The sequence below is a fragment of the Globicephala melas genome, chromosome 1 (genome assembly GCF_963455315.2).
Source record: "Globicephala melas chromosome 1, mGloMel1.2, whole genome shotgun sequence".
Classification (NCBI taxonomy): Eukaryota; Metazoa; Chordata; class Mammalia; order Artiodactyla; family Delphinidae; genus Globicephala; species Globicephala melas.
This window is the reverse complement of record NC_083314.1, coordinates 59,113,813-59,127,733: the sequence shown is the minus strand read 5'-3', so window position 1 is coordinate 59,127,733 and position 13,921 is coordinate 59,113,813. Positions and strand designations below refer to the sequence as shown.

Here is a 13,921-nt window from a genome sequence, read left to right as displayed (position 1 = left end):
GATTGTGATAGTATTTTGTTGTTTTATTTTGAGAAATGTAATATTAATGATAATTTATCATAGCTTTTTGTTTTTCATTAGGACACTGCTCTGTTGAATGCTGTGCTTAGTGCTAATATGATCACCTCTTTGCTAGCCATGGACGCATGGTGCTTCCTTGCTCGGTACAACGTACTTACTTTTTTTAGAGTTTGGATTGATTTATAGTAGTGATTGACAGTAAATGACTTTATATTTGTAAGTTTATAGAAAAATTCTGTCTTGATAATCCTTTAACAGCCCCCCAAAATGGTTTGATTTCATATCATAGCACTAAATTAGAGACTGAATCCCCTCTTTCCTTTCTTTTGTTCAAGTCAGTAGAACCTATTGCTTAGGTAGTTTTGTATATTATGATATTCCTTGGCCATGGAATAACTGCAGTTTAGAATATTTAGTGCTTTATGGAAGTCATCTCCTTGCTTTTCTGAATAATTGTATAAATAATTGTATGAAGATTGCTTTCTCTTTAAATCACAGATATGGGACTGCTGAACTCTGTGCCCACCATGTCGCCATAGTGGCTCATCTGGTGAGTAGAATTATAAGGCCTAAAACGCTCACTTTCCTTGCACTTCCTTTGGGGATATGATATCTTAAAGTGAATATCAAAAGGAGAAATAGATGGTAGCTAAATTGTTTCAACAGTTTCTTTGCTCTTCATTAATGCTGATGCTTTGAGAAAGATACACTAGAAAGAGTGTAACACTGGGGAAATTGTCTCATATTTTCAAAATTTTATGGAGTTTCATTGATTGTTCTGGGAAAGAAAGACTAGGTTGATTGAGGATAAATTTTAAATTGAATGTATAGTAGAAAATAGGAGTTAGCTTTAATGTTGATGACCAAGAGTTCTTCTTACTGTCTCCTCCCCCCGTTTCTCTCTCTCTCTCTCCCCCCCCCAACCCCCCTCTCTGAAATAACTTAGACAGTCTGACTCTTGATTTTGTTGTGTCTCTTTCTGAGAGGGACTAAATGTGATAGTGATCGATGCCTTTTGGGAAAAGAAGTAATGCTTTGTGCAGAAGTAAAAGCACAGACGTAGAGAACAAACATATGGATACCAAGGGGCGGGGGGAAGGGGGCAGTGGGATGAATTAGGAGATGGGGATTGACATATATACACTTGATACTATGTTTAAAATAGATAACTAATGAGAACCTACTGTATAGCACAGGGAACCCTACTCAGTGCTTTGTGGTGACCTAAATGGGAAGGAAATCCAAAAAAGACAGGATATACGTATACGTATAGCTGAATCACTTTGCTGTACAGTAGAAACTAACACAACAATGTAAAGCAACTATACTCCAGTAAAAATTTAAAAAAAAAAAGAAGTGATGCTTTGTGAATGGATACAAAGAGAAAATTGTTTAATGACAACTTATGTTAATCTTTTCAATGTTGGTCTTTTTTTGCTTTTAAATTCCAAGATGTTTATGTTCCGTATAAGATGGTCATGACCTGTTTGTTTTTTTTTGTCCCTGGCCTTTGATAAAGATCTTATGTGGGTCCATGTGTCTTTTGTCTTTTAGTAGAGTCATTGTGTCATATGTTTCTTGGTTTACCTCATAAGGATATGGTAGACTAAATCCAGTGAGGTGTATGATAACCAGACAGCCTGACATCTGTATCTCCATGGCTAATGGTCTGGAGCACTTACCTACTTTACTAAATCTTCAACACATCTTGCACAAAACAAAGAGTGATTTTTATGTTTTGTGTATTGTATCTACTTTAAATAAAAGCTCTCCTAGTACATTATGATAGGAATTTATAAAATCTTTTAATGAAGCTTCCATCTTATAGAGATTTACCTCTGCACTTCTGTGCTTAGATCTAAAACAATTCCATGAATTATCTTTGAGCAGGGGAATTAACATATCAAGTTATAATCAAAATGGTAATTAGAAATAGAAATTCCAAAGTATTGTTTTTAAGTAATACCAAAATTGTTTTCTCATTATAAAAGTAATCTAGGTTCATGGAAGGGAAAAAATTAAATAAAGAAAAGCTCCAAGTTAAAAATTAAAATTACCCAGGTTATTTCCCAGAAAGAGCTGCTGTTAATATTTTGGCATATAAAAGCTTGTAAAAGCTATGAGTTTAAGTCAGTCAATCTCTCCTCTCTCTCCTGCCTTTCCCAGATAAAATCTTGCCCTGGAGAATGTCATCAGCTCACCAGCCTATCAGTACTATTGAGGCGCCTCTTCTTCTTCATGACCCCACCCCAGCAGGCAAGGATACCATCTGCGTCACTGTCTTTGAGCACCTGAGGAGAATTGGATCCAGATACTTTGGAAGGCTTTTTGACCCCCATTTGTTCTACATTTAAATGCTGACATGATCTGAACATAAATTTTTAATGTCTTCATTGCTTTGGTTATTGGTTTTAGGTGTGTTTAGATTTTGATGTTAAAGAAAAGCCAGAGCTATACAGTAGTTAAAGTGATAAAAACAGATTTTATTCGGAGCTGTTGCAATAGGAGCAAAGAGACTTCAGTGTAGAACTGGGCTTATGTCTGAATACAGCATAAACTAGTGCGGATCTATAATCAAGGAGCAGGGTGGGGGTCAGTGGATAAAAATTACTAAGAAGCAGCATCAGGAGTCAGGGGTGATTCTGGCTTGACAGGATTCTTGCTGAACACAGACCAGAATGATCAGATACCAAGGGTGAGGGATTTTTTCTAAATTGACTTAGCAGGATTCTTGCTAAACTTGGATGATGCAGGCCCAAAAAAGATGGACACAAGCTGGAGGTCAAAGGCTACTTGAGAGGAGGGCTAAGAAAAGCCTGACTTAAGTTTGGTCAAGGAGAGAGTCCTTATTAATGTCTTTGCTGCAAGTTACAGATAATCATTCTATTGGTAATTCTGTCTTCTTTCTCCTTGTTTCTCATAAATTTAAGATACTTGAAGTGGTTCTATATCCTCTGCCCCTTTTAACTTATTTTGAAGAACTAGAATATTAATTATGCTCTTAATGATAATGATACTTTTTTTTTTTAAGTAAATAAGTTGAACTTTTTGGGGAGAACAAAGTATGATGAGCCTTAGTTGTTTGCTACTGTGAGGAAAACAAACTCTGCTGTGACAGAGGAGATTGTACAGTTACAGGAACCTGTGTAGCCTTGCATAGTCCCTTGGACTAGTCAGTTTGGAGCTCCTGTGGGAGCTTTTTAAAAAAGACAGGTTCCGGAACCTAAACCTGTGAATGGAGTGGGTATAGAGTGGTGGCTGTGAGGTGAGGCTCATTAACTTGTTGTTGTTATTGTTATTATTAAATTCCTACATGATTCTGACATGGATACAAGCTGGGAAAACACTGGGTTAGTGAAGGGGGTTACAGGCCTTAGTGCCTTGGCAAGTCATCCTATCCGAAACTGTTTCCCTGTCTACAAAGTGACAGATATGTGTAACCATTTTGAAAAATGTTGTAAGGACTTAGTGATAATATATACAAAACACTTAGAATAGTACCAGGCTTAGAGGATGCTCAATAAATGCTGGGAGTTACTTCTGACTAGAGTGTTTGCCCCAAGCCCATGCCTGCTTTCCTGCCTGAGAGAGGTTGGCCAGGTACCAGAGGAACCACACTGACCTCCTAGCTTTCTTCCTTACCGGTGTCTCCAAGGCAAAAAGCATACCAGGCCCACCTCACAGCCCTCTAGAAAACATGTTAGGGTTGCTGTTCTTCCCTCCCAAACTCCTCAAGAGTTGTCTGCTCCAGATTTCTTAGAATTTTAATACCTTTCTGTCCTCTATCAAATGTCTTACTCCTGGTTTCCAGTACACTGTTCTTCCTAGAAGCCCTGTTAACTGGGAGGCCCTTCCTGAAGAAGTGGGGTCTGGAAGAGATCCTCAATTTTTTCACTTACAAAATGGGAATAAGATCCTTTTCCCAGGGTTGTGAAATTTTAATTTTTAGGATAATACAACTCAGAATGAATTAGCCCTGAGTTCTAGAAGCTTTGTTACAGATAAACTCCATGTTTAGAGATCTCTTACATACTTCTCAGTTTTCTAAATTTTTCCAAATAATTGCAGCTATCAGATATGTAAGTTATAGATAAATGAGGGGTTACTTTTAATTTTTTCCTTCAGTTATCAAATACTGATTTTTCCTGCTGTGGTCAAGTTACTGTACTAAGAATTGAGGGACAAACCTGAATTTGAATCCCTGTTCTGAGAGTCCTTGGGAGAGTTAGTTAATCCTAAAATTGAAATTCTATTACTCAGATGGCAGTTGTGAGACCGGAGGAGATAGGGAATGTATATATATTATACATCAAGTGAGCATTTAACAAGTGTTAGTTCTTCTGTCATGCTCAGCTCTTTTTCCTTTTCTCTTAAGACTTGATCCCTCTTCTTCAAGTAGGCAGGGAGGAAACCTGTATTTTTTGAGACTGAAATATGGACCAGGCTTTGTACTAGGCACTTCAATTCTTTTAGTCCTTACATCAGCCTTGTGGGATAGATGATGATATTATGTCCATTTTACAGATGAAGAAATAATAACTCAAGGAAATTAAAGAACTACCCCAAACTCAAACATAATAAATGACTGAGCTGGGATTCCGATCAGATCTGTCTTGCTCGCAGATCTGTGCTCTTTCCACAGCTCCAGTGTTCTTTTCAGTCTTCATGCAGCTACTTCAGGGGCCTCCTCTGTTTGTGGGCTGTTGACTCTGCCTCCTTACTCCCTTTTACCCTAGGAAATCTGCTTTTATTTAGACATACAAAGCTTGCTCACAAATTTTTAATAGTGTTTTGTTGCTTAAAATAAAAAACTTGGACTCCACTACACTATATCATGACATCTCAAGGAACATATAACCTAGTAGAAATTATAAATTTATAAAAACACTCATAATAAAAGGTAGTACGTGATGAGTGTCAAGACTGAGGTGCAGATCAGGTTTTGTTGGGTGTTTACTGGGGACGTGTGTTGTGGGAACAGGTAGGAATGGTGAAGCTGTTGGAGATGGTGGCATTTGAGATTCATGCTAAAGGAAGGGTGAACTGGGAGGGAGTGGGCAGGAATAGAGAGCAAAGGTGAGAGAGCACATGCTAGGGGAAAAGGAGAGGCAGGCAGTATAGCTGGAAATAATTATTCTTTTGCATACAAGATGGTGTCTTTTTAGATAGTGAAATAAAAACCCAGATTTTGGATCTATGATGCAGCATTAACATAAATGAAAATAGTTAATCTCAGTATAGCAGTGTTTTACTTTAAAAAGTATGGTGTCTGTGATAGATAATAATTTGGGGGTGGGAATGCAAGTATATAAGGTGATTAAGATGTATCCACTGTTTCAATATGGGGAGTAATTACTGCATATCCTATTGTTCTTTTAGTGTGTGAAATTAACAATATTCCTGTTTTAGAGGAACAAGGAAAAGTACCAGGAGGTTACCTGAGGGGAAAGCATATAATATGCCTGATTTAAGCACATTAGTTGTTCTACCATATTTATGTAAAGGAAAGATTACTTTATATATTTGCATTTTAAGCCCACTGGTGTATTTTTTCTCTTAGTGTTAAGGAGGGAAGTCATAATGCTCTGCGCATCATCCCCTTATGCTTCATTCCTTGTGAACTGTCAGCACTCGCAGTTTTAAATCTTGGAAATTGTGTTGAGGCCAAGGTTTTCAAACTCAGAATAGTAAATCAATCAATCAGTCTTTGTATGTAACAAATCTTGGCAACACCTACCCTTTAATATTGTCCAGGATGTTATTATTTATAGTTCTATTTTGGGAAGGGAACTCAGTCACTCACTGGACTTCATTATTATAAAGAAAGGTCTTGTTTGAACAGGTGTTTATTAATTGGCACAATTCTCTTGGCTTTCCTGGTGCAGTTTGGTTTCATGAATAAAGCTGCTTATTATAATAGACACATAGCTCATGAAGGGATCCATTTTTCTGGCTTTATCAGCTATCCCAAAAGATAGCCACATGAGTTTTCCCTTGTTTTGACAGCTAAATATTTTCTCTAAACAAAATAACATTCAAATATATAACGTAGAAGAGTTTCTCAGTCAAATTTAATATAGTAGGTTTTTTTTTCATTTTTGATGTAGGAAAAATTTCATTCAACGAGTAGATTTTGGATTGTAAATTGAATTATTCTTCTAAAAAAATTACATTAATATTCCTAGTTAGAGTATACCTAAATTAGTAAGTGTACCAGTTTTTGCTGTTTTTCCACCAGAAACTAATTTAATATTTTAACTTTTTTTTTTAGAACTTTTGTTTTCCATTTTTATCTAGTCTGTTGACAACACGTTTTAAAACAGTTCTGTTTTCCTATTAACCTGGCAAGCACTTTGAATTATTTCAGTGGTAGAATGGATTTGCCAACCATACTATCCTGAACACTTGTGAATGAGTTTCATATGTTGTCTAAAGTGGAACAGAGCTGGCGGCTAGCCCATTGGAAAACTGAACCTATGACCTTTGCTTCTTTAAGTTCTCTATGATCATCAGCTGAGTAGTAAGCCACAAAAGTTGGCTAAATCAATCTCATTGGCATATTTGGGAATATTACTTTTGATTGAGCTGTGCAAGGTGATGAGTATACAAATTCTTAGGAAAAAATAGAATTATTGGGTAGGAGCATGTAAAATAGCTGATGTGACTAATAATGAAATACATTATTTAACATTTCTTAATGCATTTATATTGTGCTCCACTTAACCTGTGTTTTTCATTTTGGAAACAAATGCAGCAACAACAAGAATAACGGCTAAAATGTGTGTTCATTTAAGCTACCTTGGTCTGGTGCCTTGTGATACTGCTATTCAGTTAAAAACTTTTAAAAAATATTAAATATGGAAGCTAATACTTAGCTTTGGTGTATCCATTCACTAGACTGTTTTATGTTACTTTTGTTTCTTTAACAATTTGTTTCAGGTGGAGTTTATCCAGAAATTTTCCCCAAAAGAAGCAGAAAATCTGCTTCTGTGGCAATATATTTCCTTTCAGGCATTACCTGCTGAGCTTAGGAAACAAACTGCACTTGAGGTCAGCAGATCAGGCACTGCACAGTGCAGGAAGTGGCTAAGCAGCAGTCGAACGTTGGGAGAACTTGAGTCTCTGGTAAGATAATTTTGATGGCCTTGATTCATTCAGTAGCTGTTTATTAAGCTCGGTTACTGGGGATGTACTGTTAAAAAGACAGGCAGTTTGTGCCCTCAGGTTAGAATCTAGCAAGAGGTTCAGATTTCTACATTGTACGAGTCTTTGAGAAACTACTATTATCTTGATTGATGTAAATGTTAGCGGGGGAGAGTGTCTGTAGCTCAAGACACATTGGAACAACATGAAACACATTATGAAATACTTTATTTGTAGTATTTTTGCTGACATTATCTCTGGATTAGGCAGACATGATTCTTCTATTTGATGTACAACCCTCATTTTATGCAAACCTCTTCAGAGCTTTTATGTACCTTTCTATTTAGAATGCTCCCTCTTAAAATAATGGAATAAAAAAGAAATTCATCTGTAAGTAAAGAAAAATACAATTTAAAAAACTGAATATAGTACATGTAGTTAAGTGTTTATTTGCTAATTCTTTGATTCATTCATTCATATTTTGAATGCTCATATGTGTCAAGCTCTGTTTTAGGCATTGGAAATATATCAGGGAACAAAACAAACAAAAATTCCTGCTCTCATGGACTTACATTCTAGCTTAGCTGTGGACAGAGAAGTAATAAATATATATATTCATAATATATATTATATATCAGTTTGTGATGAGAAGAATCAAGCAAGGATGAAGACAGGGCATTCAAGGGGATGAGGACCTATTTGCAGTTTTAAATTATGAGTTCAGGGTTTTCTCAGGACTTATATTTCTATAATGAGTGTAAATGTTCTGATACTCTGTTACATAATGGCACTTGACCATAATCATCAAGATAATTTAAAACATTTACATACATTGAAAGGGAATATAAATTTTTATGTGCCTTTATTTTGGGAAAAGTATTAATTACCTAGTTAGGAGTAGGTGAACTTGTTCAGATGTTGCAGTTATTGTGCACAGATTTCTATAGTAAAGACAAAACGTCTTTTGTATTAGATAAAATAAAAGCACCTATTTTCTAAAATTCAGCAGATTTTTGCTCTATGACCAAAACTTTAGTTCAGCAGGTCACTTAACATGCTTATTTGTAAAAGGAAATAAGTAAATCATAAATTAAAAGCTGTATGGTAATTACATAAAATTAAGTGTGGTTGTTGACGTATAATGGATGAAAGGCAAGGTTACTGATTGTTACCACGCCCAAACCAACCCCATTCCTGGCCAGTCAGAGAGAGATGTGATATATAGATAAGAGCGAATCCAGGGAAAATTGTCTTTAGTTTCAAATTCTAGATAGTGTACTTAGGTACTATATTTGTTTATTGAATGCAGTGTTGCTGAAAAATTTTAAAGTTTATAAAACAGCAGCAACAATAATCTGGTAACTTTAAAAGACTGCTAAGTATATAATGTAAAAATATAAAATTTTTAGTTGATGAAGATTATAAATTAGCTTGACCGTACTGGCCATTTGTATCAAACCTATTTATTAAAATATGATGGTGTTTACATTTTGTTAAATTTTCAACCTAAAAGGAAAAAAAGTTTCTTTATTTAGAAAAATGAAGCAAATGTTTCTGTGTATAAGGAAAATTAGTTTTAGCAAAATATACATGTATTAAAGAAATCGCTGAAGAGATGGTTTTGGGTCTTAGAAATATAACTCTACATGGGTTTTTATGAAGAGTTGTAAGTAACTGAAAACCTCCAGGTAATTGGGTTCCAGCTTCTTTAGACTGGTATCTAAACTCAGGTCCTTTCCCTGTCTCTCCCCTTTAGAACACAGTGCTCTCTGCTTTGCTTGCTGTATGTAATTCTGCTAGTGAAGCTCTGGATATGGGACAGCAAACTGCAGTTAAGGAAGTTGGGAGTCAGCTTTGGGCTCTTTTAAACATTAAACTGGTAAGGAAAGCAACTAATCATTTCCCTGAAAAACAAATAAAATATTGAAAAAAGAATAATACTGAAATTTCCCTGTAGAGTAAAATGTATGTAATTTATTTATTTATTTTGCGGTACGCAGGCCTCTCACTGTTGTGGCCTCTCCCATTGCAGAGCACAGGCTCCGGACGTGCAGGCTCAGCGGCCATGACTCACGGGCCCATGTGGGATCCTCCCGTACCGGGGCACGAACCCGTGTCCCCTGCATCGGTAGGCGGACTCCCAACCACTGCACCACCAGGGAAGCCCTGTATGTAATTTCTTTAGGTTCTTCGTAGAACTTGTGATTAGAACTTAAAATACCTACTGGTACTCTTTCAGCCAGTTGTATTTAAGAGTGTGATAGGGCTTTCCTGGTGGCGCAGGGGTTGAGAGTCCGCCTGCCGATGCAGGGGACATGGGTTCGTGCCCCGATCCGGGAAGATCCCACATGCCGCGAAGCGCCTGGGCCCGTGAGCCATGGCCGCTGAGCCTGCGCGTCCGGAGCCTGTGCTCCGCAACGGGAGAGGCCACGAAAGTGAGAGGCCCGCGCACCGCGATGAGGAGTGGCCCCCGCTTGCCGCAACTGGAGAAAAAGCCCTCGCACAGAAACGAAGACCCAACACAGACAAAAATAAATAATTTTTTTTTTTTTAAAAAGGAAAAAGTGTGATAGAATTATATTAGTAAAACTAGAACCTACTGAAGTGAAAGTGATGTTCTAGCTAACTATTTTCAAGACCAGTTTGATCCTATTTTTTAAAAAAATCTCTTCTATTGTTTTCTTCTGTCTTTGGTTGGTATAGCTTGTTTGTTATTCCAGGGTCTTTTTATAAAATCTTTTGGGCAGTGGACAGTGGTGTGGCTTAAAGGTGGAAGGGGCAAGTAAATGCATGTGGCTAATTGGTATTACTCTTTTCCAGAAAAGCCAGAAAGCCAAGTGATGATCAGGCTAGAATTAGAATGATGTGTGTTCCACAGATCATTGTAGTTTAGAAATCATATTTAGTTAAATATCTAAATATGACATTTAAGTTGAAATAAATGTGTGACCTCTGGTTGTCCCGGTCAATGGAAGCTGAAGGCAACATTCACACTTGGGAAATAATAGAAATGGTTTTGCAGATGATGTTTTATCATTAAAGTTTATGTCTAAGGTCAGATTTCACTACTGCAGCATTTTGACTTCAATGAGTACTTTCCTCTGATCCTTAAAAATCATTCAATAAATATTCACTGAGGACCTCTCTTGGTGATATAGCTTACAATATCATGATAGAAACAATTATGGAGAGGAGAAATGGAATTCTAAGGAGACTAAGGAATAAGCAAGCTTTTTCAGTGACAGATAAAAGTAATTAGATCCCCATCTGAGTTAAATCTTGGTTTGAAACATGGCTCTGCTTTTTCCTAGCTCTGTGATCTAGAGCAAATTATTTAACCTTTCTGCCCCTTTTTCTTATTAAAGTGATAATACCTATCTCACAGTTATAAGGAATAAGTGAGGTAATAAAGTGCTTAGCATATATAATAAATGCAAATGTTGCTATTCTCATGTAATTGAAAATTTTCACCAAAATTATTTTGTGCTTATTTAAGGTAACAGGTCAACCTTATGTTCAACAGACACTCTGCCTTTTACTTCCACTGCTGGGATTTTTCATTCAAACTCTAGATCCTCAGCTGATAAGTCAGGTAAGAATAGTGAGCAAGTTATCTGTTCTTCTCTTATCTCCTTGATGCTGAGTAGTCAGACCTTTTTCATTGTTGCTGCTAACTGCTCAGGAAAAATCCCTGAGGTTAGGAGTCATAGTTTACGTGTGAACCCTGCATTCATAGCATTTTCAAAGGCATGCCAGCAGCTGTGGGAGTGTGGAATATAACCACCATGGACTTAAGGATAATCCTCATTGTTTCTTTGAAGAAATAAAATGACTAAGGAGGAGCACTACTGAATTTTCTCTCTGGCCCCCAGCTTGCGTGGCAGAACAGGGGTCACTGGGGGATCCGTGTGGTGTTGCCTCAGGTATGCCTCGCTTTTGGAGGTTCTAAGCAATGGAGAGAGGGAAAAACGGAGAAGGCCTTCATCTTACCTGAAGTGATTTGAGGCTTTGGAATGAGTCCATACTAGACAGACTTGATCCCCAAATTCAGGAGTGGCTTAAGCTTACAGTCACTTAAGAAACAAAAACTGTCCCGAGGTAAAGCTAACCTTTCCTATTCAGGAGGATGACAGAAGAAGTAATACCCTGTCACAGCATATTGCAGAGTGAGACTAGCAACACTTCGTTTTTAGTAACTCTGGTTTCTGGTTGTGCACATGAAGAACTTAGCATTAACAAATATTTACTAATTAGGTATATTTTAAATTACCATTATGTGTAATTACAGAGAATGAGAATATAATAAAATAATTGACTCAAATTATGTTGATTCTGAAGATTCTAGTTGTTTTTGAAAATTAAATAGTGATCGTTTTAATGTAAATAATTTTGCCTATCTTCAAAAACTCCAAATAACATTTTAAAATTTCAACATAATTTTTCATTTAGATATTGCCTCCTTTATAGACTAGCTCAGTGCTCCTTTAAACCAAGGGTTGGCAAACTATGGCCTCCTGGCTAGATTCTGCCCTCCTGTTTTCAGCACAAGTGCTAAGGATGATTTTTACATTTTTAAAGGTTAAAAAAAGTGTGTGTGTGTGTGTATGTGTATGTATATATATGTAACAGGGAACACGTTGCCTGCAAAGCCTAAAATATTTACCATCTGGCCCTTTACAGAAAGTTGGCCAACCCATGTTTTAAATAATGAACTTCTCTCTCTAGAATTTAAAATACAAAATAATTTTGAAGATTTAAAAGAAGAGCACTGGTATATCATTTTTCAGAAACACATGGATTTTTCATTTTTTTTACAGTGGTTGGTAGGACTGATGTTGTAATGATTGACTCAGTCATTTTATTAAAATTCCACCTGTGAAGTGTAGGCTTTGTGGAATGTTCGACTGTCCTGGGTTTGGTTTTGTTTCCCCTCCTACATACCCATCAAAATCTTAGTCATGTCTCTACAAAGCATTTGTTTTCATTTATAACTGTTCTTTGGTCTTTGTGCCCTTAGGTAGTAACTTTGCAGACCTCACTACTCAAATCAGAGCCTCCTGACCATGTTCGTTTGGCAGTTCTTGATTTTCTGTCTTCCCTGGGAAAACTTTTTATACCTCAAGCCATCCAGGTAATAATACTCTCTTAATTCTTTTGTTCCCATGTTAACAAAATCTCTAAGAATTACTGATGGATTTTCAGGCTTTAATTTCTGAAATTCTGTGGATTGTTGACAAAGAAAATTGGGGGAAAAATATATTTTGTGAAGAGAGGGTAACTGTCAAAATAGAACTCATTTTATTTACTTTTAGAAAAATATATGTTGACATACAAGTAATTTATAGGGTTGGCTATGGTGTGAGATTTATTCTAGTCGGGCTCTAGCACACAAAGTTCCTGAGGAAGGAAAACATATTTATGTCTTCTAGAGAGTGGTGTATAATGAGGAAATGGGGTGATTTATAAAAGTTATTCTCTTGGTTTTATATCCATGAAAGGCAGCCTGTTTGTTTAAGACGATATTTTTGAAAATGTTGCAAAGTATATATAGAGTTGACAAATGGATATTTATAAAACTGTAAAGGCCTGGCAATACACTTCTACTGAACTTTAAGACATGCTTCACAGCAAAAGGAGGTCTTCCTCCTAAATTGAGTTTTTTCTTCCTTATTACTGTCTGTGGTCAAAACAACAATTCTAGACAGTTGACCTTTTTTTCCCACCTCCACGGGAGACATTACACTATAAAGAGTTCAGTGATGAGAACTTTTTACGTTAACTTGAGCAAAAACATGATGGACGGACATTATCTCAGTACGTGTTGATTAAAACCTTTGAAACCAAAAATTGAACTGGTTAGTTTCTAAAGGGCTCTCTTGTTCACAGGTAAACAATACCATACCGTTTGTTTTCATCACGTAAGGTGTCTCATGAGATAAGTGTGTACTCGCCAGCTTCTTTTCAACTCTCTGGACAAAAGTATTCAAAGATACTTGGATTTGAGCTATCTTCTTTTTAGCATAAAACGAATGTATTCTAAAATGCTGCTTCATTAGTGCATAACTACTGACCCTAATGGGCCCAGAACCTATGGAACAAATGTTTTATTAGCAGACATTACCTTACATATTCCCAGGAGTGAAATTAAGGTGTGAAGAAATTTTGGGGATTCATCAGCATATGAGAGGCATTTGAAGCCACATGATGAAATTGATTCATTTATTCATTCAAGAAAAAACTTGAGTTCTTGCTATGTGTCAGGCACTATTTTAATCACTGGGGGTTCAGTAATGAATGGAACTAATAAATACTGACTCTCAAATGTTGTGAGGGAATAGACTAATAAAGTGGGGATATATGTAGTGTACTAAATGGTGGTGAATGCTACGGAGAGAAATAAAGCAGGGAAGGGGAAGAAAGAATGTGTATGTTACGGGGGCAGAGTCTTAAATCGAACTTTGTCACTGGAGTCCTCACCACGGTGACATGTGGGTAAAACCTGAAGCTGAGAGAGCAAGCCAAGCAGGTATCTGGGGAAAGCATTTCCAGAGCAGGGGAAATAGTAAATGGAAGTCCCTGAGATGGGAGCACGCCTGATAGGAGAGCTAACGCAGAGGCAGTGGGGCTTTGCAGGCTGTGGTGAGGACTTTGGTTTTTACTCTGAGGGAAACGGGAAGCTACTGGAAGGATTTGAGCGAAAGAGTGACATGATTTAACATGTCTTAACACGTGTTCACCGGGACAGAATTACGGAAAT

The 13,921-nt window shown here is 36.8% G+C and overlaps 1 protein-coding gene across 5 annotated transcripts in view; it reads left to right on the top strand.

Moving 5' to 3' along the window:
* The window catches only part of FIRRM (FIGNL1 interacting regulator of recombination and mitosis), a 49,839-nt gene that overhangs the window by 27,186 nt on the left and 8,732 nt on the right, over positions 1-13,921 (top strand). For all 5 annotated transcript variants that reach the window (XM_060296577.1, XM_030875509.2, XM_030875513.2 and 2 more), the window contains 7 exons: positions 82-164; positions 520-571; positions 2,188-2,277; positions 6,961-7,146; positions 8,921-9,043; positions 10,661-10,756; positions 12,182-12,295. In XM_060296577.1, the coding sequence (XP_060152560.1) occupies positions 82-164; positions 520-571; positions 2,188-2,277; positions 6,961-7,146; positions 8,921-9,043; positions 10,661-10,756; positions 12,182-12,295 (744 nt within the window). The remainder of the gene's footprint in view (positions 1-81; positions 165-519; positions 572-2,187; positions 2,278-6,960; positions 7,147-8,920; positions 9,044-10,660; positions 10,757-12,181; positions 12,296-13,921) is intronic.